This window comes from Tiliqua scincoides, chromosome 1 (genome assembly GCF_035046505.1).
Source record: "Tiliqua scincoides isolate rTilSci1 chromosome 1, rTilSci1.hap2, whole genome shotgun sequence".
NCBI classification, from domain to species: Eukaryota; Metazoa; Chordata; class Lepidosauria; order Squamata; family Scincidae; genus Tiliqua; species Tiliqua scincoides.
In genome coordinates this window covers 145,950,919-145,976,943 of record NC_089821.1, presented here as the reverse complement: position 1 = coordinate 145,976,943, position 26,025 = coordinate 145,950,919, and the positions used below count along the sequence as shown (strand labels likewise).

The following is a 26,025-nucleotide window of genomic DNA, read 5'->3' as shown; positions in this document are numbered from 1 at the left end:
TGCCGTCCCTTCCCCCTCTGCTCGGGGAGGGGACCCGCCGCCCGTGGCCAGAGAGGAGGAAGCCTGGGAGAGGCAGCGGCGATGGTAGGTGGCCAGCTTGGGGCAGCGCCTTGTCCTCGCGCGCGGCTTGCCCGGGACGGAGGAGAGGGGCTGGCAGCGCGCGCCCAGTGGAGCTGTGCAGGCCCAGGCTGGAGACGTGGCTAGGGGCGCGCGCGCGCGCGCTGGCTGGAGGGGGCTGGCTGGAGCTGATCCTCTTGCATTGGGCTGGAATCCGGAGGCCCTTCTCTCTCCCCTCCCTCCCCCTTGCACTTTCCTTTGGGGCCTAGTTTCCACTGCAGGGGGGGATCAGTGTGCTTGCAGTGGGGGCTGCTGCACCACTTGCAGCCACAGGTGGGGAGGATCTCCCTCCTCCTCCTCTGGATGCTTTCTTCCTCCCTGCCCAGTTCTTTGCACCTACAACTGGGCTTCCCAAACTTTTGCTGCCTGATTTCTAAATGCCAAGGGGCATGGCTGGGATGGAAATAGGGCAGCAGTGCTTCTCCCCGCCCCGCCCAAACAGCAGCTTAATGCACATAGCCTCATCCACTCTGTCAGTTTTGTGAACCACCAAAAATGGCATCACAACCTACTGGTGGGTCCAGGCACCACCGATCTAGAAAGTTAGGCTGCAGTCCTACCCACACTTTCCTGAGAGTAAGCCCCAGTGAACAAAATAGGACTTACTTCTGAGTAGACCTGGTTAGGATTGTGCCCTTGGCTTGTCAGGGAGAACAGCAGGCCCTGAACCACTTCTTGACAGGCTGTTTTTTCCAGCCTGGAAGAACTTTTGGGAGTTGCTCATTTGGGAGAGATTATTATTATTTTATTGCACAGTCAGGTATTTTGGCTGGCTTGTTTAATCCAGACATCAAGTCCTCAAAGACCTGGGATGCCTGGTTTTTATCCTGTAAATACCATCACAAAATGTATCCTTTAAATACTGTCACAAAATGTTCCCAGTTTGCAGCTTTTTGCAGTTGATCATGGTGATTTCTGTGGCCCCTCTGCTGTTCAGGTGTTTTGGAATAGCACCAAGGGCACCAGTGGGATCATTTTGGTCTTCTTCTGCCACAGCCTCTTATCATCATCATCATCATCATCAAAGGTATTTATATGCCAATTTTCAACTAAAAGTTCACAAAGCGGTTTACAGAGAAAATCAAATAACTAAATAGCTCTCTGTCCCTAAGGGGCTCAAGATCTTAAAATTGTGCAAAAGAACACCAGCAAACAGCCACTAAAAAGGACACTACTGGGGTAAGGAAGTACTCTCCAGCCCTTCCCTGCTAAACAAAAAAGGAGCACCCACTTGAAAAAGTGCCTCTTATCTAGTTGCCTAGAGATTCCCACCTTGCAAGCTGTCCTGCAGCCCAGACTGGCCCATCTCAGTGAGAACTAGGCCACAGCGATAATGGCATGACATTCTCCCTGGCTCAAGCTTATAGCATGATGTCCTTGCATGTGCTGCCAGTTATACAACAATGGCAAATAACATCTATTGTGTTTGCAAAGGCCAGAGCATGGCACCCTCAAGTAGCTGCTGAGACTCACTGGCACTGACCTTGACTAGCTGGCACTGGGCAGCAATAGCAGCTGCTACTACTGGTGGAAAAGTGAAGGCCCCCAGGGAGGTTTGAGCTCCTTGGTGGGCGGGCACACCTCTTATTTGCTGCCTCACTGCCTGCCATGAAGGTGGCAGCAGCACCTGCTGCCCAAAGCAGGCAGGTGAGTGATGATTTAAAGGGGCAGCCACAGCCTGTCTCTTTACTTGCCCTCTCCCTCTGTGGTGGGTGGGGATTCAGCCTTTGCTGCTGAATTGCCCACTTAGGTGAGCAAGCAGCAGGGGCAGTTACAAAGGGTAGCAGCTGCAGTCTCCATTGGTCCTCTGCACAGCACAGAGGGAAAACTGAGCTTATTGCCTCCATTTTCAGCCACTGCACAGTCTAGAGCAGCAATTTTCAACCCTTTTTTTTGTTATTATACTTTATTTTTACCCTGCCTTTCTCCCCGAAGGGACTCAAGGCAGCTTACAAAACAAGGTTAAAACAGTTAAAAACCTAATTTAAAAGCAGATCTTTTCATCTCATGGCACACTGACAAAGGTGCTAAAATTATCAAGGCACACCATCAGTTTTTTTTACCATTGGCAAGGCACACCATGCTGCTGGTAGGCGGCTCAAATCCCGCAATTGCCCTACTAATAAATGACCCTCTGCAAATTCCCGTGGCACACTTGCAGACCATCCATGGCACACCAGTTGAAAATCACTGGTCTAGAGGCGGCAGAAGATAAATCCTTTGACAGAGGCCACTGCAATGAGCACCCTTTGGGTAGTATAGTGGAGAGGATTGAACCCACTCCGCACCTTGGGGTCACCTCAAGGTATGGTGGAGGGAGCAGCCACTAGCTGTACTCACTTTTCCTCTGGCTAGCACAGCGGATTCAATCCCAACTGCTACCACACCCAGGCAGAGAGCAGAGATGGTAGCAGCTGCTCTTTGCAGCCACTCTTGCTCCTTTGTCTCCTGCTCAGAGGAGAAGGCAACTCCAGAGAGCACTGCTGCCCTCACATTCTTGCCCATTCCCTTCGTGTGGCACAGCAGACAGGATTGGGCTCAGTGTGGTGGCAAGGAGGAGGATGGGGCACATCACAGATATGTTGCCAACAGCCCTCCCTCTCCTGGAATTGAACTGGCCAGCCCTCGTGTCTTCCTCCACGTATTATATGTGACCATACAAGAGACTTCCAGTGCCATTAGCCTAATTCTTACTAATGTGGTCAACCTGTTTCTGGGCTGACAGGCTGGCATGATAAAATCCTCCTTCATTCAAATATTCCCTTCATGTATCTAGATGTCATGGAGCAAAGTTCTAGTCCAGCTTCCTTTCTGTCACACTACAGTTCTACATGTAGGAACTTGTTTTACAGGAGCATTCAGTTATATGTAACCCCTTTCCCCCACCCCAGCATTACACAGGTACAACTCAGCCACAGGTTTTTGCCACTTGTGAAAACTATGTATGTTTTGGGGTTTGGAGACCTACCTGTTGGCATGTACAAAATTCCTTCTTTTCCTTTTTTTCTGGAGTTGGTCCAAGGTGTGTCTACACAAATGGGAAGGGGGTGAAACATAAGACTATGTGAAAAATAAACTGGCATGTGAAGGAGACTGAGCTACAAATCAGGACGTGTAGCTCTGTCCTCTGAAGGGGGTTGCAAGGTCTTCTCTTTGCCTCACTTGTCCACCCATGCCTTCCATAAGTTGCAAAAGACATGTAGGCCAGGGTTATACTTAGTTTTTATAGCTTTTACAAATTTTACAGATTTTAAAGATCAATATTGATAATAAAAAGTAGTGTGTATAGTAGCCAGAATAAAGTAATAAGTTGTTGATGAAGTAGGTTCAAGGAGAAATTTTTTCTCTTGGTTTGCAACCAAAATTGCATAGGCCACTTTCTGCCTATCATAGAATATATTATGATGAAATGGTTAGTTTCTCATTCCTCGAGAGTTTTTTCTTAATGAGAAAAAACACCTTCATGCATTTGGAAGTAGCATGTAGAGAAAACCAGGCATTGTTCTTTGCAAAGTCATTACTATGGAATACTCTACTTACTTCTAAAGCGAAAGGAAGTAGGCAAAGTATTGCAGTGAAGGATTGGATTGTAAATGAATTAATTGGCAGATTGTGACTAAAATATTAAAAACATTCAATAATACATCCATGTTTTACAAATCTAGTATTCCTAATGAAGATTCTACTTGATATTCATCACGGCTTGGGAGCATTCAGTGAGAACAAAACGTCCACAAAAATGGGGAAAATTTATGCAGTTTGAAATCTTGCTAATTTCCTGAAATTATGAAGTTAATATGATGCAGAGGCTTTCACCTGCATGTCAAAAGAATCCAGTTGGCACATTTGCATTGCTTATGGCATTTGAAAGCTCGTTCTGCAATGCTGAGTTAAAATTAAAGTGTAATTTACAATGGAATAGGCCAGGATTTTTGCACACAAACGCATGTAGGAGACAACAATGTCTATGCAATCAAACTCTCTCACCTTGCATTTAACATTTGCAAAAAGTGAAGGCAGGAATCTAAGGGTACAGTAGTAGATATGTGCCTTTTACTGAAATCCTTTACAGGTGGGGCCTCTGTATCCACAAATTATGCATCCACAGATCTGGCTCAAAGCAGATCCCTGGACACATGTTGAACCAGATTTGTCCCCTTGAGGCCTCTGGAGGGCTTTCTGAAACCCACAGAGGCAGCATGCATCTGCCCACTGCCTTTGCAGGCTTCAGAAAGCCATCCAGAGGGATCAAGCACAGCTCTGGTCACTTATGGTTGGCTTAAGGGGCTGAAGATAGCAGATTTGATTATTCACAATTTTCGGTTTCCGAAGAAGGTCCGAGAACAGATCCCCCATTGGTACTGAAGCCCCACTTGTACACATTTTCCTGGGAATAAGACTTACTGAATTCAGTGAGGCTTACTTCTGAATAGATCTGCATAGGATTGCACTGTTAGGGTATTGCAGATTGCCTTAATCTGGTGCCATATTGTGTGTGTATGCACAAGAGTGTTATTGCATATGTATCTGCTACTCTTCAAGTTTCTGTGTTTCTGGTTTCTATGTGATCGTTACTTTGGGGCTCCTGGATTGTCCCCTTGAATGTCAGGGTAAACATTATAGTCATTGCCATAATCCTCCTCCCTACTTCTTATTTTTGGCAGTCTATATTGTGTCTTATCATGGAGATAACTGTTGAAGTTTATGCAGTCTTTCACAGCATAAACTAGGGCTGTCAACTGATTAATTGATGAAATGTATTTAAATTTTATGCAATGATAACGCTCAGTTATCCACCTTTGGTGGATCCAGAAGGAAAGACACAGTTTCTTCTAAGTGTGAGAGATCTATCCGGTTCTTGCTTATTATTTTGTTTGCTCCTGCTAACTGAGAAAAGCAGCACCTATTTAGCAAGAAAGAGTAACTGTCCCTCTTCAGCCCAATATAGCATTTTCTCTAGTGGCAGTTTGCTGGTGTCTCTTTTGCATCTTTTTTAGATTGTGAGCCCTTTGGAGACGGGAAACCATTATTCATTTACTTAGCTATGTAAATCACTATGGGCTCAATCCTATTTAGCCTTTCCAGTGCTGGTGCAGCCATGCCAGTGGGGCATGCGCTGCATTCTGTAGTGATGGGGGACAATCACAGAGGCCTCCTCGAGTAAGGGAACATTTATTCCCTTGCCTCGGGGCTGCATTGCAGCCACATCAGCCTTGGAAAGTTGGATAAAACTGGACCCTTTGTGAATTTTGTTGGAAAGTGGTATTATAAGTATTCTAAATACCAGTTGCTCAAAGAAAGGCCATATTTAGACTTTTCTTAATCAGATTCAACTTTATGGAACTATTCCCTACTTTACAGTAACATATTCAAATAGCTTCAAAAATAAATGTCCAGGGTTTTTTGGTATTGTAGAAATGGTCATATTTAAGGACTGACATGTATTTTTGCTGGGAACTGTCTGCTTCAGCAACCTGTGGTTATTGCTATTTGAAATCACTTAATGGCAGGAGGGTGGTGGTTTTACCCTGAAAGACAAATAATGTTCCAGCTTTGAAGATAACTTGAAGGAAGGGTCTTTAAATCTCTTAAAGGATGAAGCTGGTATGTTTGTGGCAGCTCCTTCAGGATTCATAAATTCCAGAGACTTTGTTTGTTGACAGCCCCAACAATTAATCGGGGGCAGATTTTACTCTGCAATTAAAGCTTTAGCTAGTCATGCCAATTAATTGATTAACATTTGCAGTACTAGTATAAACAAGAATGCACACACACAAACACACCTCATTATTCAGACTCTGGCACTACTTGCCTATTCATAGAGAAAGGGGATTAAGAAAATGACAGACTTCACTGAGAGTTACAATCAAAAGTTTCCTGCCAACCCAAATTCTTGAAGCATGAAATCTGCTCCTTTAAAAACCAGAGCAACTTTTCAGCATACCAATGCTAGATTGGCTTTGCTCATGCCAAGTCTACACTCAGCTCCAAATTAAATCTAGTGTAAGCAAAACTTGCAACCTAATTCTAAAATATGGTTATTATGTAGGTTTCAGTTTAAAATAGTGGGGTTTGAGTTGTCACAGGGATAATGGATAGCTCTGTACAGTATTATGATCTTGCATGGTGCCGTCTTGTACTGATTGATGTGTTATCTTGCCCCACATCCAGTGAGATCAAGGCAAGCACACGTTTCTTCCCATTTTATCTTCACAACAACATTGTGAGATAGGTTAGATTGTGTTGTTAGGCGTATTTACATACTGCTTTTCAACAAAAGCAGAGTTCACAAAGTGGTTTACATAGCAAAATAAATACACAGAGGGTTCCCTGGCCCTAAAGGGCTCACAATCTAGAAAGATGTAAAAGAGACACCAGCAAAAAGACACCATGCAGGGTGAATCAGCCCTGGAATAGTTTACCTCACCCTGTTAAAATTTCAGACACCTGCCACTAAAAAGTTGCCTCTTTGACCAGTCAACAGAGGCTGTTCAGAGACTTGCCCATGGTTATCCTGTAAGATTCACAAAAGAATTTGAACCCAAGTTGAAAACTCTATCCATCACATCGCCTCTCAGATTGTGTTTTAGGGGTTTTTGTAGCCATCAGGAGTGTCAACCACCATTGAATTTGTTTGAGACTTTGCTGCAGAATTATGTGTCAATACTGATAAGATAATCATTCCTTATGTTTCTGTTTAGGGTTAGATTTCCACTATCGTGTACAAAGTAATTACTCAGTATGTTCAACCTTTTCATTGGCAGGATTTTCTAATAAAACATATGGACGTAAATACATCTGCTGAATATAACTTCATTGACTGCAGAGTAAGGTTATGATGTGTGGCTTAGAAAATGAAGCCCTTCTAACTGAAACAGATTGCCATTTCTTCTTTACTCTATTTGTGGTTCTTGATGAAAATGATCATTATTGAGTTATATTGGATTAGGTCTATACATCCCTGTATTTGTTCTTGAGATTAATCATGGTATTTTCCTGTTAATTGTATTGTCAAGAAGCAAATTATGCATAACCAGCACTCTAAATGTTGTTTGTTGGCAATTTCCTCTAATGCACAATGGAAGATAAGTATTACCATACTGGTAAAATCATACAGCATAACAGTGCAATTTAAGATGTTCTTCCTTTTAGAACTGTCTGGTGGAACAAAATAACTATAAGCTAATTAGTCCTGTAAGCAATCTCAGTTCTGAAGGTTCCATCTCTGTGACACTTTTGTTTTCCAAGAGTGATATGGATTTTCCTAAAGGTGGCAAAGACAACTAAGAAATGCACGGATATAAAGGAAATACTGTACAGTGGGAATAAAATAAATATAGAACAGTGACGTTCGAAGGGAGGCTTACTAGAGGGAACTGTATTCCACCACCCACATGTGGATAATTTTATACTCTTTTATTAATGGTGGCAAAATTGCTCAGGTACTTTCTGCTCAAGAAGTCCTGGATAGCTACTGCCAGTCATTGTTGCAAGGATCAGGCTTGGAGAACCAGGAGTCTAGCTCAAGGTGACCTCTCCTTGTCTGTAGAGAGCAAAAACCTAGGGAGGTGCATAGGGATTCCTTACAGTGAACCCTGTGCATCTTCACCCACAGTTCCATATGACATAGAGACATGGTATGTTTTATGGGAATTTGATTTCAATTCAAATTCAAGAGCCTTGTTTAGGTTCAAGCCAGGTTCAAAGGCCTTGTTTAGGGGCTCTGGGTAGCCTTGCATGGTCCAGTATTTGGAAGTAACTTTTTATAAGTAGTATGTATGAGTAGTATCCAGAGAAAGTCATGACTAAGCACTATTGAAACCTTCAAAGTTAGTTATGGCTTCTTTTGGAGTCAGATCCAGCATGATTACATCTAACAGATAAGCTACAGCCCAGCTTGCCAAAGAGAGGGTACAGCTTCTACTGTGTCGGGAAGCTGAACTCCATTGCACTTGGGTACATCTGTAGTCATTGTAGAAGCAACAGGGCTGCCCCTGAAGACAAGGGAGGTGTATCAGGATGCAGGTCCCTTGTTACCTTGTGTGCTCCCTTGGGGCATTTGGTGGGCCACTGTGAGATACAGGAAGCTGGATTAGATGGGCCTATGGCCTGATCCAGCTGGATGTTCTTATCGTTCTCCCCTCTCATTCCATACCTTCTAGTGAAATTTGCTGCATGATGTGATGTCATCATGCTGTGATGTTCTCCACCCCAGTGGAGATTATGTGGAGCAAGTGAGGGGAGAAAGTGACAAAGGCTGCAATCCTAACCACACTTTCCTGAGAGTAAGCCCCACCGAACAAAATAGGACCTACTTCTGAGTAGACCTGGTTAGGATTGTGCCCAAAACCTTTCTTTTTAACCAGAAAGCCAATTGGCAGCTCTTGCATCAAAGCCTGCTAGGGAAAAAAAAATACTGGAAAGGCTGGCTGATGTTTGTGCATTCTTTATAGCCAAAAGCAATGTGGGTCGTTTTTTTTTCCTCTTCTGATTTTCAACATTTATGATGCTACTTCAGCTCAAACAGCATCGTATGCAAGGAAAATAGGGCCAAGTCAGCAAGGAACCAGCCTGGCACTGTATTGCCCAGTGAACTCTTCCTTCAGCATTTTCCAAGCATAGCCTTGTGCTGAAAGACAGGGCTGCCGTAGCCCTTTGGGTACAGGGTGAGGAGCTTGTGATGTTCCTTCCTCTGCACTGCACTACCTGAAAAACACAAATACCTGAAGTGGACTCAGGTCCCAGCACTAGAACAAGGGACAAGCTGTTCCTTTGTGCCACTGCAGAGGCTGTTTACTGGAGACCCTCTGTACTGGCTGTCTCTCCAGTTGCTGGAGTGTATTAAGCAACCAACCCTATTGGCCTCTGCCTTTCCATTGGACCATTTCAGCGACGTGGAGAGGGGGGATTTGCTGCATGGGTAACAGCCTATCCTCCATACCTACTTTACCCAGGCTTCGCGCACTGGAGAGGACACTCTGTTCCAGAACCACCATTCAGAGCATGACACCATGGTCTTCCGAGACTGAAGGATGCCAACAACATATAATACAAATATAATTATGTTAGTTGAGACTCTTTCAGATGACTAAATTTTTTTTATCTCTAAAATGTATTTTATTTGATTTGTTTGTATTTGTTGTGCACAAATCAAAAGTTTTGCTGTGACCATTTGCAATGACCTTGGTTGTAGTTTGGGCAAATTAGCCCTAGTTTAGTGACTGGGGCTGTCTATCAAAGACTATTATGTTAGCAGGAAACATAGTGAGTTAAAAGCTAATACAATGACCTCATCTCTATTCATTAAGCTCCTGAATATAAACTGCACTGTAAAGGGACCGTTAAACTGCATAGGTCTGTTTGATGGTTCATGTTAATCTGCTTTAATTTGGATATTAAATCCACCTGATTTAAACATTTTAATGATAATGGGAGAGACTTTGTCCTGTTTGTTTGGTTTCTGCACTGCTTGCAAACATTTCTCATTTTGGTTAAAGCGGAATCCTGCTGTTTGTTCTAATGTGCTATGAAATGATTTCCCTGTGTGGAAATTGGAGTGGTATCGAGGGGTAGCTTATTGACCAAGGACCTGTGTAAAACACTCACGTTTGTATCATTCAAATCTCAGTTTGTGAAAGCAGTTTTCTCTTACTACCAAAACGATCAGTAAACGAGAGTGCAATCACTGGCTCTTTAATGTTAGAGCTGTGCACATCTACAGTAGATGTCACTGTGCTGCTGGTCCAATCCTTGTTTGTGACTTCAGCTATTGGCTTAGAACACTGCCTGTCTGGTTCCCATCTGCAGGGCTCTTAACACCTCCTGTGCTCAGATCCATTCAACACACAACTTGAGCCAGCTGACGAACAGGCAGCACATCTTGCTAACCTACTTGCTTAGCACAGCAGAGCAGTTTCAGGTGATTCACTCTCCAGGCACTCGGGGAAAAGCTCTCTAAAGCAAATGAAACTGGGAATCATGATGGGGAGGAGTTTGACAGATCAAGTATTGGATCAAACTTAAGGCTGTTATCTGATTCAGCACACTGGGAAAGGTCACCTTGCCTTGCTGGAAAAAAGAAGCACAATCTCAGCTTTGCTGCTCTCTGTTTAGCACCTTCTGCTCTCTCTGTTCCCTAGATAGGCTATCTGATTACACAGACAAGGATACTCATGGTAGATGATAAGGGAAAGAACATGAAATGTCTCACCTTCTTCTTGATGCTTCCAGAGACAGTTAAGAACAGGTCCAAGAAAAGCTCCAAGAAGGTAAACAGTAGCAGCAGCAGTAGCAGCAGCAGCAGCAAGTTACCCCCAGTTTGCTATGAAATCATTACCTTAAAGACTAAAAAGAAGAAGAAGATGGCTGCTGATATTTTCCCCCGAAAGAAGCCAGCTAACAGCAACACAACTGCTGTCCAGCAGTACCACCAGCAAAATATCAATAACAACAACATCATCCCAGCTCCCAACTGGCAAGGACTATACCCCACCATTCGAGAGAGGTAAGTTGTGAACTGTTTTGCTGTTGTGTTTTACAGTTCAAATGATCCAGAATGAAATGTCTGTCCTTTTTTCGTGTAGCATCTCTTCTGGTTCATTAGTGCTGAACAGAAGTGCTGAAAACAGTTCTTTCCTTCCGATGAGGAAAAATTTATTTGCAAGCTGCCTTGTTTCAGCCTCTTAGAGTTGCTGTCATGAAATGAACTGTATTATCTATGTTTAGCTTTGCGTTTGCTCACAATTTTTGCCTTTTCATTTTTTTTTCTGAAAGTTTTTGCCAAGTTTTCCTTACGATGTCACTTTTTTTAAAAAAAAATTGGCATACTTGATGAGCATGAATTCATTTAAAATGTGTTCTGTGTTTTTGTTTCCTTGGGTGCCTTTGAAGAATAGTTTAAAGAATTGCATGGAACTGGATGCTAAGCACCCTAAATTAACATACTGTCTCTGTTTGTAGAAATGCAGTGATGTTCAACAATGACTTGATGGCAGATGTTCATTTTGTGGTTGGGCCACCAGGTGGGACCCAGCGGTTGCCAGGACACAAAGTAAGCAACAGCTGCATTATCAGATATGGGGAAAAATATCTACAGTTTCCATTACAACTTTGTGTAGGAGGCTTGAACTCTGGAACTTACAAAATTATAAGGGTTTTAAGCATTTGTCCCATGAAATGCTTTAGCAGTTCCATTTTTGTTACTGTGATTGTTTACCCACTCCTAAAATGCTGTTTTATTACACAGTTATCCTATCCTTCCTCCAGTAAGCTCAGGTTCTTGCTGTGGTATGTTTTGACTCCCCCTTCCACATTTTTCTTGGACAGTGGACATTTTTCTGGGCAGTGAGATAGCACAGGGTCACCCAGCAAGCTTTGATTTAATTTGAATCCAGGTCTCCATGTTATGATGTAATCTTCTATAGACTATATGGCACAGGCTGTCAGTGTAGATAGCAGTGTTTTTAACTGAAAATTTTCTACAAGGGGAAAACTCAGTAGTTCCCTTAGCTAGCTTTGCTGTAAAATTGAGGAGTGAATAGTAAAGCCATGCCATGCTCTCTGGTTACCAATTATTGCCTTCGCAGCCTCATTTTTTTGTGTGTGTTCACTGTGACTCCACCATTTCTCTTTTTCTGATGTAAGTGGATTTTTGTTCTAAAGCATGAAATAACACTTCTTTCTTTGAACAGTATGTCTTAGCTGTTGGAAGCTCTGTATTCCATGCAATGTTTTATGGAGAGCTTGCTGAAGACAAAGATGAAATCCGTATACCAGATGTGGAGCCTGCTGCTTTCCTCGCTATGCTGAAGTAAGCATCCTTCTTCATTGCCGGAAGTAAAATTGTTTGTATCTGTCACGCATTAAAAAGTTGGGCGTTATTATAAATGGAAAAGCACAGTGGTTGCTCCAAAATATGGTGCCTATAGTTGTATTCTAATTATTGAAACCTTTTGTTGGCATTGTCTGTTCTCTTCCCCCTTCCTCCACATAATACTGTCTTGCATGAAGTTAATTTAGAAAACTGGAAACTTTGGGCATGCTGTCTATCAATATGTTATATGAAAAGTGGAATATAATAAGAAGGAATAGATTCACCTTGATAAAAGTATGGAAAAGAAACAATTCCACACTACTGATTTCCTATGCACAGTGAACTCTTGATTTAATGGACCTTGATTTAACAAACTTCGGAAACAACAGACATTTTCTGCTCCATTAAAAACAAGTCATATACATTTTGTAGATGTGTATCTCCTTTGACTTCAGCGCATTCCAGTTTAATGGACTTTCAGCATTAAGAAACACCCCTTCCCCCCATTAGTCCACTAAATTGAGGGCTCACGGTATTCATTTTGTTACCACTTTTATAAATATATTATTCCTCTATAAAGTTCTCTTCAACCCAGCTATCTGTCATAGTGCAAGCTTGTTAGCTGTAGTCATCAATGGTAATATCTTTTCCTAGAGGCTTCCTGATTTTTAAAGTATTAAAGATAACAAGTTCTCTAAATTGAATTGTTGCATTTTTTTTAAACTTTAACTGAGGAGAATGCGTGGAATATTTTGCTTGTAGCTTTTTACTCCGTCTTGTTTGCTTTTCCTGTTTGGTGAGTGGGCTGAAAGGAAAAGCAAGTTGCTTTGCCACTGCGTTATGTATAAATTCAGGTTTTAAGTGGAAGCTGCATCACTATAGCATCTTAGACAGAAATATTCATTTGTTTCTTCTCTGGGGGTTCCGTTTCTGTTTGCCCTTATCTGGTAAGGATCTTTCAGTATGCCTTTGGTTCTCTAACTTTGGCTGACCATGTTGTTCTTCTTTTAACTGGATAGTTTGGGTGGTGATGAAAGAAGTGCTTTATAACTTTTCCTTAAAATGATAGATTCTGTCAGTAGCTGCAGAATTAGTTGGCACACAAATGTATGAGGAACATGTAGTGAAGGTTTTAATAGGAGGGAGATCATGGCTCATAGTACACTAACCAGATATGATTGTTTTGTCACTTATGACTAGATGTGTTGGAAAACTCAAAGGTGTTTGTGTTTGTGCTTTGTTTAGTATTTCAATATAGGTGTGTGTGAGGATAGTATTCAGATGGCTATGGACCCTACCCTACCCAACTTTCCAGCTCCAGTGTAGCCACAGTGCAGTCCTGTGGTAAGGAAATACATGTTCCCATACTTTGAGGGGGCCCAAGTGACTGCCTCTCCACCACAGGATTCAGCGCACACCCCACTGGCACAACTGCACCAGCACTGGAAAATTGGATAGGATTGGACCGTATCTATTTACTCAAAAAGCTCCATCTATGCCTTAGCTAAATAGAGGATCTCCCGTTAAATCTCATTGGTGTATACTAATTTTGGACCTAGGAAAATGCATTGCTTACTTGATACAGCTTTACAATGCAAAATAGTTATATCTTGTGAAAGATATACTATAGGGTACTGGGGGAGATATTCAAGTAGGCCACGCTGCATGCTTAAGTGAATTTAATTTCTGCTGATTTCAGTGGACCTTTAGGTGTGTTTAACTGGGCATTTGATTGCATGCTTGGTGTATTCAGTGCTAAAAACCTGAGCTTAAGAATAGATGGATTCATCCAAACAACTTGTTTAGTATTTCCCACTCATCTCAAGTTAAGTCTCTTTCATCAAAACAGGCTAGCAAGGTGACATTACCAGTAACATAACTGGATAGATTTTTACTGCAGCGCAATAAACACAGAATTGTATAGATACCGAATGTTTTCCCCTGGTATTATTCTCATTCCTTAATAGTTTGTGATAGCCAGTTCTTTTTATAGAGCAGGGGTCTCCAAACTTTTTGGCCAGAGAGCCGCATCAAATATCTGGCACAGTGTAGAGGGCCAGAAAAAAATTTAAATATAAAATTTATATAAATAAATTAGAGATGTAACTTAGATGAGTGAATAAATGAATGAATGGGCTCATTCATTCAATCTCTCTGGCCCTTAGAACACTCTCCAGATGCAACCAGAGCACAGCTCCAATCACGTTTGGTCAAGTGGGCCAAAGGCTTTGAGGGGACAAGAGGCTGGCTGCAGGCCAGATAGAGGCCCCTGGAGACCCCTGCTATAGAGTATTACCCAAGTTGGTCAAAGTTTTTAGGCAATTGCAGTCTATTAGAAAAACTAAAGTATTGAGCACTACCACAAAGGAACATATGGGACTAGTTCAGAACAATGTCACAATCTCTTCTTTACTGCCCTAGATCTAGTCTCTGTAAAATGTGTTTAAAAGATATGGTGTTAAGACACTTTATACATTTCATATAGGTTTTTTTCCCTTTTATACATACTTGTGGTGAACAAGTACCATTCATGACCATTTTGTTCCCAGTGTTCTGAACACAAAAACACAGTGTTCTGAACACAAAAACATATATTTTATTTATGAAGTATAGACAGAAATGAACGTTTCATACAGCGTGCATCACTTAAACTATCCCAGCATTTATCTAACAGCTGCTTTTACTCAATCCAAAAATCCAGAAGTAATGCCACTGCTGAAATAAACATTTAGTTTTAAAAGGCAAAGGAAAATGAGTCTGTTGTCACTGGACAGGATAGCCTGTGTATGTGTTGCTTACTACAAGTAGATGCCATGCTAAGTGGTCATGGTTTTTAGTTTCTGATACTTCTAAGCTGTTATATGCTGTCACAGGTACAGGTTGATGCATTCGGCAATCTAGGGAGACTATGTTATGCTGTAAATGAGTAGTCAGTTCCTTATGAGGGAAACCTAAATAAGTAGACATGACTCTTTTTCACAAGAGCTTAAATGAAATTGACATGCAGGCTTTGTAAATTAGTTTAAAATACCCTGCTCACATTCTGCCATGTTTTCTTCTGCTAAGAGCAAATGGCTTTTAAATGGTGATTGGATGATCTCCTGTTTTTTTTTCCCCAGTACCAAATCAGTAGTGCTTAAACAGATTCACTGCATTCAATGAAAATGCAAAAATATACATTTGTAAGAATGTTTGGTTACGTATGTTTGTTTTTCAAACTAATGGCTGATATTTTTCTGCCTTTAACCCAGGCTGTTTTAGGGGCTGTGGATTATGATTGGTATTCTGAGCAGTGCTGCATTTTTAAGATACTTGAGTTTCAAAACCAGTTTTTCCTCTCCCTTACCCCAGTTCGTCTTTTCAGAAATTCCCTTATTTTCCCTTACGGTCCACAGGTCAATAAAATATAAAAGACAGTTTGGAGCACCTGTATTTTGGTTGTATTTAGCTTCTGGTGTGAATTGCACTGGAAATGTGCAAAATAGAGTATTTGAAAGAGAAGCACCTTTGCCTTGTTCGCATGCCCCAGTCATTCCCTCTAGTTTCAGCTGTGTGGCTGGGCTTGGAAGCTGGAGGAGGACAGACATTGAGGATGCCTCTGTGCATGAATTTTGGAGTGTACTCTCAGTTCCCTTGTGTGATAGCCAAGCTTCTTTATAACTGGCAATCTCCCTTGACAAACTGAGACTGCATACTATGACATGGCCCATAGTCTTGTATGCGGAAGATTCTCTGGAGCACTTTGAACTCAGTGGAAGAGTCAGCCTTGTTAGCTCCCTTTGAAGGATCTGTAGAGTTTGGTGGCTGCTGCTTTGGAAAACAAGAACATAAGCCCTGCTGGACCAGACAGGAAATTCATCTAGTCCAGCACCTGTGCCTACAGAAGCTAGCCAAATGTCCCTGGGAAGCCCGTAAACTGGCCATGATAGCAATAGCTCTCCTCTGAACTTGGAGCTTCAGTTTAGCTATCATAGCTATTTCTAGAATTGGTCTTCCAAGCTGCTTTAATGGCCATCACCACATGTTGTGGCAGATAATTCCCTACATTGTGTGTTCTGTGGAGGGATACTGTTTTCTGACTTGAAGGTGGTTATTGGATTATTTTCTGCTTTTAAACCTATAGTTCATCGTAAACATAAATCAACATGACTGGTAACTTTAGATTTATCTGCTTAGGGCCCAGTCCTATCCTGCAGTGGAACAGGAAAGCCAAGAGGCTTGCGCTATATCCAACGCAGGATTGTAGCCATAAGCGGCTCAGCCAGAGGCAAGGGGAATCTTTTCCCCTTATCCCTGGGTAAGGGCCACTGGCCTCTATGGGTCTCCTTGAACTTGCGGCTCCTTGGACTCCCCTATGGGACTCCTTGTACTCTTGAGGTGGCGCAAGTCCAAGGAGAGCAGAGCGGCTTGGAGCTGCTCCATTCTCCCCAGGAACGGGGGTTGGAATCTGGCATAACTGCCAGATTCCAGCCCCGCCTGCCGCTCCCCGCCCACCCCTGGGGCCTCTCACCGCCCACCCTCCCCCTGTCCAGGAACACCTCCCTCCTGCCCCCCACCTCCCCCCCCCCGGCCAACCTTTTGTCCTTGTATTGGCACAGCCAGACCAATGCTGGAATCAAAAAGGAAGCCAGTGCAGAGGCTTGCATCAGCCACTGCAGGCTGGTGCTTCTCAGATTGTTGGCCTGGCTTCCTCTCGAGGAGGCGCAAACGTGCTTTATGGCACGTTTGGAACCCTCCTGGACTGGCCCAAGGGCACCTCTGGATTGCACCCTTAAGCTTTTAGATTGATCAACTGGTATGTCTACAAATTAAAGTCATTTGCTGAGACCACTTTTGTCATAGTATTGTGTAATTGGGGGAAAAGAAGATATTACAGATGTCTTTTTAACAATTTCTAGCTTTTATTTATTACATTGTGATCTTCCTTCCCTATCTTAAGAAGTCACCTGTATACAAAACCGAGGGTCAGAAAAGTTTTTCCCAAATTTTATGGTGGTTTGATATGAATTTGGGGTGCCAATTCCAAAAATGGCATCCGTTTTGCCCTATCACGTCTAGTTTTGGAGATATAGTATAACCTCATTAGTGAATGGTTCAAGCAGCTTCCTCATGAGGAAACCATGGTGTAGGCTTCCTCATGAGGAAGCTGCTTGAACCATTCACTAAAGAGGCGATGCCGTGTCTCCAAAACTATAGGGCAAAACGGATGCCATTTTTGGAATCAGCACCCCAAATATACCCAGGAATTGGTGTAACGTTTAAGGAAGCAAAATGTGTGTTGGCCTGTGTAATATGCAGTTTTATTTAAAAGTAACCTATTAAAAGGGAGATGATTAGTCAACTACAAATTTTATTCATTTAACATCTTTAGACTTTAAGCATTTGATAGTTACTAAATGAATATGTTGATGTGTTGCCATGCACAAATCTTCTAGTATTGTTGATTAATCTCTTCTATTTTCTTTATTTTACAATTTACTAAACAGCTGCATCTCATGTATGTCTTTTCTTACAGATACATATATTGTGATGAAATTGACTTGGCTGCTGATACAGTCCTGGCAACTCTTTATGCTGCCAAGAAGTACATTGTTCCTCATCTTGCCCGAGCATGTGTTAACTTCCTAGAGACGAGCCTGAGTGCAAAAAATGCCTGCGTACTCCTCTCCCAGAGCTGCTTATTTGAGGAACCAGACCTGACCGAACGCTGCTGGGAAGTGATCGATGCCCAGGCAGAGCTGGCTTTGAAATCAGAAGGGTTCTGTGACATTGATTTTCAGACGCTTGAAAGCATCCTCCAGAGGGAGACCTTGAATGCCAAAGAGATTGTGGTTTTTGAAGCTGCTCTTAGCTGGGCTGAAGTAGAGTGTCAACGGCAAGAATTACCTGCGAGCATAGAAAATAAACGCAAAGTCCTTGGGAAAGCGCTCTATCTCATCCGCATCCCTACAATGGCCCTTGACGACTTTGCAAATGGTGCTGCTCAGTCTGGCATTCTGACCCTCAACGAAACAAACGATATCTTCCTTTGGTACACAGCTGCCAAAAAACCAGAGCTGCAGTTCGTGAGCAATGCCCGGAAAGGCCTCATCCCACAACGCTGCCATCGTTTTCAGTCCTGTGCCTACCGCAGCAACCAGTGGCGCTACAGGGGTCGTTGTGACAGCATCCAGTTTGCTGTTGACAAGAGAGTTTTCATTGCCGGCTTTGGCCTGTATGGCTCTAGCTGCGGGTCAGCAGAATACAGTGCAAAGATTGAACTCAAACGCCAAGGTGTTATCCTAGGGCAAAACTTGAGCAAGTATTTCTCAGACGGATCTAGCAACACGTTCCCAGTTTGGTTTGAGTATCCAGTGCAGATTGAACCAGATACCTTTTACACAGCTAGTGTGATCTTGGATGGTAATGAACTCAGCTACTTTGGACAGGAAGGGATGACAGAAGTTCAATGTGGCAAAGTAACTGTGCAGTTCCAGTGCTCTTCAGACAGCACTAATGGCACTGGGGTTCAGGGAGGGCAGATTCCAGAACTTATTTTTTATGCTTGAAAGAAGATGGTTTCCAGAAGGAGGAGAGTGTGGTTATGTAATGTCTGGTTCAGACCTAATTGATGCTTAACTTGTTGTCCCCAGATATTTGACCAATGCAGGTAATATGTACCTGCACCAATGCAGTGAAAAGTTTAAGGCCAGCTGTATTTTTATAGCCTAACTTTAAGCAGAAGTTCTCAAGCATAAGCAGATTAACATAAGGGCCAGATTTTCCCAGCCTTACCCAGACAGGATTCCTTGTGTGCAAGAGAAGAAAAAACAAATGCCTTCCTTCTGTGCTAGGTGCAAATAGCTACTTTTCCTTTTTCCTTCTTATTTTGACTTTTTATCCTGTCTCCTCCACATTTTTAGACTTTTTGAGTTTAAAAAAAATCTCAAGAGTAGAAAGAGTTTTAGGTTTCTTTCACCAGGATGCCCGGTCACACTTGATGCAGATTAAACAGCCTCAACACCGTTCTCTAAAGTCTAGCTGATGGAATGCCTGTCAGTTCATAGCTTTGGGGTTCTCCTATACATGCCATTCTTAGTGCTGGGGTATGTTCTGAGAAGTAATTGAGTTAGTCTTTCTCTTGTCATATAACTTAATCGGGATGGGAAAAATGCAAGATCTGAGGTAAACTGTGGACTCATTCCACTTAGCCAGCTGCATTGACAATAGCTATAACAGCAAGTAAGCCTCTTCAAGGAACAAATGGTTTGTGCACAGATGAAGAGAGAACACTGATCCTTGTTTTCTTCATCACCATCCTTCAAAGCTCTTTCTCAGATACACTTGAAGTCTGGGAACAGTGGTGTACATGCAGCCCAACTTGCCTAGTATTGCATTAGTGCAGTGGAATGAACTATGCTTGCAGTGAGTTTTTTAGCGGCTCTGTTGTTTAACGAAGCTCAGCAGTCATTACACTGGGTGCCTTTTACAGGCCCAGCCTGCAAGAAGCCAGTCATTAATTTTGTGACTTTTGTTTTCTTTTTCCAAAGACTATCAAAATCCTTAGTATGGGATCTCTTTTCCTGTACAAGTAAACAATACAAATCTTTGGAGGACCATATTGTTAAGGAATGTACTCTGGTGATATATTTTCCCCCTTTGACTCAGCCCTGAATATTATTAATGCTGCACAAATTAATTAATTGGTTAATTAAATGGGTAGAAACAAATAGGTTCCAAAGTCTTCTCCTTTTCTGGTTAAGCACCATATATTAGGATGGACATGCAGTTGTGCTTAGAATGGTGATTCATGTTCACCCAGCGTTTTGCAAATGCCAGTTGTTACCGACGCAGGTTTTTGTTCTGTAGGCATAATTGTGAAATGATGAAGACAGACAGTAGTGTGGCTGGAGTAAGCGCTGCTTGTAATGTTCTCTATAACTACTAGAGACTGCTTTTGTAGCACAGCTGGAAATGGTAGCTTTGGATAGCATTCATTACTACACAGTCTGAAATACCTATTAAGAGGACTCTCTGACAACCCAGTTCTGTGCATGTCTATTCAGAAGTGCATCAGTCACTGTGAATAGGATTGCAGCCTAAAACTACTTCTATTTATGTATGGGTAAAATTCTCTTCTATATAGGTTTTGTGCTACCATGATGAAATTCATACCTGCCAGCATTGCCTGTAAAAGGGACATTTGTGACAGATATTTTGTCTGTTAATTTGTGAATCAACAGACTTCATTCAGATCTGAAAGGCAGGTTTTCCTTGTCCAGCAGCATTTTTTCCCTTTTTAAATTGGTTGTCAGGCTTCCTGCAGAACTGTCTGCGTTCTTGGCAGAAAAGGGCTGCAGGCTGGCTGGTAGTAAAAATGGAAGGAAATGAGCGTAACTGAGTGGTACAGAGCAATTTCATGTTCATGAAATAAAAAACGTACTTTCGAAAAGACAACCTATAATTCTTTCTGCTAGAAAGTTGCTTACAGTAGGATTTTGAAACTGATGTATCCAAACTGAGCTTATGGCTCCCCCCCCCCCAATTAGGCTGAGGACCCAGTGATTCCTTCAGTAGGATAAACATGAATGTTTCTGTTACATTATCCAAATGATTACATTTACTGTACCTAACAGTAAATGTAATCATTAGCTCCACTGTAAAAATATTTTTCCATACACTTAATTATCTGTGTAATAATATTCTAATTTTGCCTGCCAAAATCCTAGCTTCTGGTAATTTTAAAGTGCCATTAAGTATCTGTAATGACCAAAATAGGGTTTGGAGTTTCAGGCGTAGAATGGACATGAGAACATCTAGTGTTAAAGCCAACACATGACAAGTATGAAGAAATGGTAGGTGGAGACTATTGTCTCAAATTATTTAATTTTATATACTACAAAACACTTTGTTAGAAGTGTAAATGTTCTCTGAATGTATAGAAGTTGCCTATCAAATAAATGTAAATGGATACAGACTCACAACTTGAGTGCCAGTGTAGTGTAATGACTAAAGCAGTGGTTCTCAAATGTTTTAGCATCAGGACCCATCCTCCCAAAATAGTTACCAGCCACTATGGCTATAATGGTGATTGGGCAGCAGTGCTTCTCCCACTCCCATCCCCTAGCAGGTTATTTAACCATCAATGTACATAGCCTAATCTACCCCGTCCATTTCACAACCAGCCCAAAATTGGGTCATTGCCCACTGGTGGGCCACAGACCCACGTTTGAGAATTGCTGGGCTAAAGAGTTGTAGTTAAGACAGGGGATATCTCAGTTCATAATCCCGATCAGTCACAAAGCTTACTGTCAGCCCAATCCTATCCACGCTTTCCTGGGAGTCAGCCCCATTGACTCTAATGGGACTTACTTATGAGTAGGCGTGCATAGGATTGAGCTGGAAGGCTGCAATCCCAGACGCACTTTCTTGGGAGTAAAACCCACTGAACACAGTGGGACATTTCTGCGTAGACATGCATAGGTGCTATGGGTGAACTTAGACCAGATACACATTCTTAGCCTATCATTCTTTACATCACTGCTGAGTTGATAAAGTACAGCAGCCACATATACCACCATGAGCTCCTTGGAGGATAGGGAATAATAAATAGTAGTAAATAAAATCTGTGCAGCTCCTGCAGACCTTCCCCTGAATTAGCCAACTGCATTTTCATGTCTTTCAGGAACCCCAAATACATCACGCAGTAAAACTGCGTAGTTTGAGGAAGAGAAGACAGTCACAAAATAGTGATCAGCTGCTTTCAAATGCATTTTTGCACTATTAGCAAACATAGAAAAACCATTCGAGACTACTTGTGCTGTACACCTTCTTGTCCTAGCCTAGGTGGCATAGTTCCACTGCTGATTTACTTTTGCCCCATAGGAGAAAAGAGTTGGCAAGCAGTTCAGGTTTGCCCCAACGGAATGGTATCTCAGTGTAGCACTTCATATTTCCCATACATGTGAATGGCTGCCATTCATTTTTGTGAGAAAAAGAAATGGGTTATAGTCAGGAACACCATCATGAAGAAGGGAGGTTAGGTTGACTCTGACATTGGGCTGCACAGCTCAGACTCTCCTGATGCAACACAGAGATGCATGGCACCCCAGCAGCAGACCTCCCCAGCCCCGCCCTCGGGGCAAAGGTCCGCGATGGCGCCCCCCCATGCAAAAATCCCCCCTACTCACCTGAGGCTCATGGAGCCTCGCACAACCTCCACCCATGTCGGGGAAGCCTCTCTGAGGTTCCCTGATGCTATAAACTGTGCTTCTGGGAAACCAGAAGCACAGTTTCCACCCCCATCGGGAGCCTCAGAGAGGCTTCCGCAGGGCCATTGCGCCTGGGGCTTTCGCCCCATCGGACCTTACGGTAGGTCCACAACTGTGGCACCCCTCCCCTTATCCATCATAACAATGAAAGAAAAAAAAATGATTCAATACCTTTATACCAACAGTAAAAACATGTTTGGTGGTGAGAGTGGTTCTTAGACTGTAGTGCAATGGTAAATGACATTCCTTTCTTGGCTGTGAATTTGAATGCACCACCTCTCTCTTTACTGCACAGTACATAGTGCCAGTGCGAATAAAGTGTATTACCAGGTGTCAAAAACTGGTGCCACATGTATGTCTTCTGTATTAGGTGATAAACTGGAAACTTTCAAGGAGGCTAAGATCTGTGGAAGGTAAAATATAGTTGGTGCATCTGAGCCACTTAAGCTAATCACAAGGTCTGGAGTTACCCATTTCACATTTTTTTAAAAGAGTTGAAAACTTGGTGAAATTTGGCTGTGAACAGATATGAGTTATAATTGTTTAAAACATTTTCCTTGTAGTCAAGGCATGTACTTCTGAGATATTTAAAGCCTTTTTCTATAACTGCAAGAGCTAAACACATTTACAACTTTCTTGTGAGTTCGGAAATCTGTGAGGTTGAGTAAATGATGCTTCCTTTGTCCTTGCATATTTGTGTTCTGCTTGGTGCACATTATCTTTGGTGCCTGAAACAATGGCATTTAAAGCGTGCATGGCATAGCTTTTGTCCATTTTCCGTTTCAATTCTCTTGAAGTTACAATTTCCCCCAGTTCTAAGACGCATGACTGTGAAAGGTAGAAGTGGGATCAAAATGATGTCATGGTGCTAATATGTTATTAATGGGATGCCATCTCTTTGAAAGTTTTGTTTTTTATTTGATTCTTGAACATATTAAGGCAGCAATCCTAACAAACTTTCCAGCACTGACATAATGGCAATGCAACTCTGAGGTAAGGGAACAAACATTGCCTTACCTTGAGGAGGCCTCCACGATTGCCCCCCAACTGCAGGATGCAGCACATGCCCCACTAGCACAGCTATGCCAGTGCTAGAAAGTTGGTTAGGATTGCACCCTAAGAACTAATAGGTAAACATGCATTTTCTGAGGGTGGTTCAGGAATGACTTCACAGCCAGTATCTTTGGACAACATCCTGAAATTCACCCAAACTAACTCTTCTATCTAAGGTCACATTTTAATTAACTATGCGTATTAATGGCTCATGAAGAAGAGATGACCAGAACATCCAAGATTGTATTTCTTATTCATCTAAGTACTGGTCATTTTCTGGAGAGCAACCCAATGAGAATCTTGGGCACACATACTGAGAGAAGGCTATGTGTAGTAGCCTGTCCTGCATTTATCTGAATGCAGAATGTCTGTTGCTCCACGATCTGCCCCTGGATTGAAGTTGAAGGCAGGGAGAGCATGGATCATGAAGCTCTTACCAGGCTGAGATTTTTAAACAGAGCGTAATGTTTGAGCAGGACTCGTGTCTGAGGACAAAATTCACTTTAGACTGAATAGAACAAAGTGCCCAGTGGAACAGAGGAAAATACCAAATTAAAAATAATTACAGGGTTGTTATTTCAGCGTGTCTGAGGGGTTATGGGTGTATGCAAGGTCTTCCTGTTCTCTTCTGTGATTGAGAGAGTGCTCTACTCAAGTTGTAGGGAATCCCTAGGCAGGTAAGGAGCACTTCCTATCAGAGTACAGTTCAGGAGTGTCCCAGAATGCCAGGGGACTTCCCATCACACCCCAGACCTCTGTCTGTTAAGTAGTGCCCAAAATCTGCTGCTAGAGGTATAGGTTAATGTAGCACTAGGCACAATCCTAACCAGGTCTACTCCGAAGTGAGTCCTATTTTGTTCAATGGGGCTTACTCTCAGGAAAGTGTGGTTAGGATTGCAGCCTAAGTTCCTGAAGTCACTTTTAAACTGTACCATTCAACTGAGGTGCTGCTGGTCACACCACCACCACCACCATAGCAAAAGTCTTGGCTCAGTTGGTAATGAATTGGGCCTTTAATTTGGTGCCTGTGAAGCATAACTACCCAAGCTAGGTTGGAGTCCTTAAAAGAAAAGTATGATGCCTTAAATGGTTTGTGGGTTTAGCTATGTCTGCTAGTATGATATTACTCTGGGGTAACTGGATGGAATTGCTCCCAAACACACTCTAAATAGAACATGGATGTCCTCAATGTATGTACTGAGTATATTGTTTATTCTTCTAAAGCAGGGGTGTCCAAACATTTTGGCAGGAGGGCCACATCATCTCTCTGACACTGTGTTGGGGGCTGGGAAGAAAAATGAATTAATTTATGTTTAAAATTTGAATAAATTTACATAAATGAATATATTAGAGATGGAATGAATGATGGTCTTGTAATAGTTCAAGGCCTATAAAAGGCCTTGCACAAAGCAAGGCCGGCCTTTCCTTCACTGCTGCTGCTACATCACAAATGTGAAACAGCAAGCAGTGGAGGGAGCCCTCATCCCACAGCTCACGCGAGAGGTTGTACCGTCACCCTTATGCAGAGAGCACTCGCATCGGGCAAGCATGGGCTCCAGCAAGTCTCTGGAGGGCCAGAGTCTCATTGGAGACTGGGGGCTTCACGCAGGCCGCATGGGAATCCCTGAGGGCCACAAGTGGCCCCCGGGCCGGGGTTTGGGCACCCCTGTTCTAAAGTATCACATATCTATATGGAACAGAACAGAACCTAAGAAATGAGAAAATGCTATAGGTACCATTTGAATATGTCTAACATCTTATTGCATGGTGAGCCGGAGGTAGAAGGAAAACTGGATTTCTGGTGTAATATACTTTAAGCATATCTGACATAGTATTTAAGTAAATGTTCTCATTTCTACAGTACCTATTGCACTGAATTAAAAAAAATGGTTAAACTCCATTATTTCAGACATGATTGCATCCAAGTTGGGCTTGGAACAGTGCTTGACGATAGCAAATGATGGCATTATTTATGAAGGACAGATATATAAATATATATAGATATGAAGTACCTCAAATTGAATGTTATTGTACTGTACCTTTAATGTAACAGTGCAGAATTTTAGTAGACATATGAATGTGTGTAATCACATTTAAAAGACAAATAAAACTTAAACTGGTTCTTAACTTTGTTTCCTAGTTTGCTCTTGAAAAGTTGATGAATAAATGGCAAAAAGAATTTTAAACAGGTTTGGTTTTCTTGTTCTACATTTTCCCTTTTTCCTAGATCTACGCAGTTATACAAAATTTTTGCTGGATTTTGATAGGTCAAGATACTTTAATCTCCAAAGAAGTGCCACCTTAAGGAAGGATAATGAATACATTAGTAAATATGTGACTCCTTGTACACTTTGTTCTACATCTGAAACCCTACTCCAGGTACCTGGTATCCAGTGAAGCAAAGGGTACATCTACTAGGACCAGGGGTGTTCTGTGTAGTTTCCTCAGAACTGCCAATTGGAGACCCTCTTGGCCTCCATATTATCTGCCACCCAGTGAGCTGCTCAGACTTGATTTATCCACAAGGCACATGGCCCTGCAATGGGGAATGCTGGATGCTGCTCCTGTTCATGTTTTGTTTTCTTTATCCATTGCTTTTATGTTGTGGTTTGCTGTTTTAAGTACAGTGAGCCCTCCTTATCTGTGGGCTAGGCATTCATGCATTTGAATATCCGCTGATACAGAGCCCACAGCTAGAGGACCTCCTGGACATGACTGGAAGTGCTTTAAGTGCTGGAAGTGTAAGAGGGACGGGTTTCACTTGAATCAGAATGGAACCAGACTGCTGGTGCA

At 42.4% G+C, this 26,025-nt stretch overlaps 1 protein-coding gene across 2 annotated transcripts; it reads left to right on the top strand.

The window, feature by feature from the left end:
* On the top strand, window positions 1-25,418 carry BTBD3 (BTB domain containing 3). 2 transcript variants are annotated; one of them, XM_066610106.1, is made up of 5 exons: window positions 1-84; window positions 10,348-10,621; window positions 11,077-11,167; window positions 11,808-11,926; window positions 17,445-25,418. In XM_066610106.1, exons 2-5 carry the CDS (start codon window positions 10,479-10,481, stop codon window positions 18,475-18,477), a joined length of 1,386 nt encoding a protein of 461 aa, XP_066466203.1. In that variant the 5' UTR covers window positions 1-84; window positions 10,348-10,478; the 3' UTR covers window positions 18,478-25,418. The 2 variants fall into 2 exon arrangements, with proteins under 2 accessions (XP_066466203.1, XP_066466197.1); XM_066610100.1 differs by lacking the exon at window positions 1-84 and having other exon boundaries at window positions 10,290-10,621.
* The last annotated feature ends 607 nt before the right edge of the window (window positions 25,419-26,025 follow it).

Coding starts and splice junctions, on each gene's coding strand:
- BTBD3 (XM_066610100.1), top strand. CDS start 10,290: ATGGTAGATGATAAGGGAAAGAACATGAAATGTCTCACCTTCTTCTTG. Junction 11,168..11,807: donor AGCGGTTGCCAGGACACAAA/GTAAGCAACAGC, acceptor TTCTTTGAACAG/TATGTCTTAGCTGTTGGAAG. Junction 11,927..17,444: donor GCTTTCCTCGCTATGCTGAA/GTAAGCATCCTT, acceptor CTTTTCTTACAG/ATACATATATTGTGATGAAA.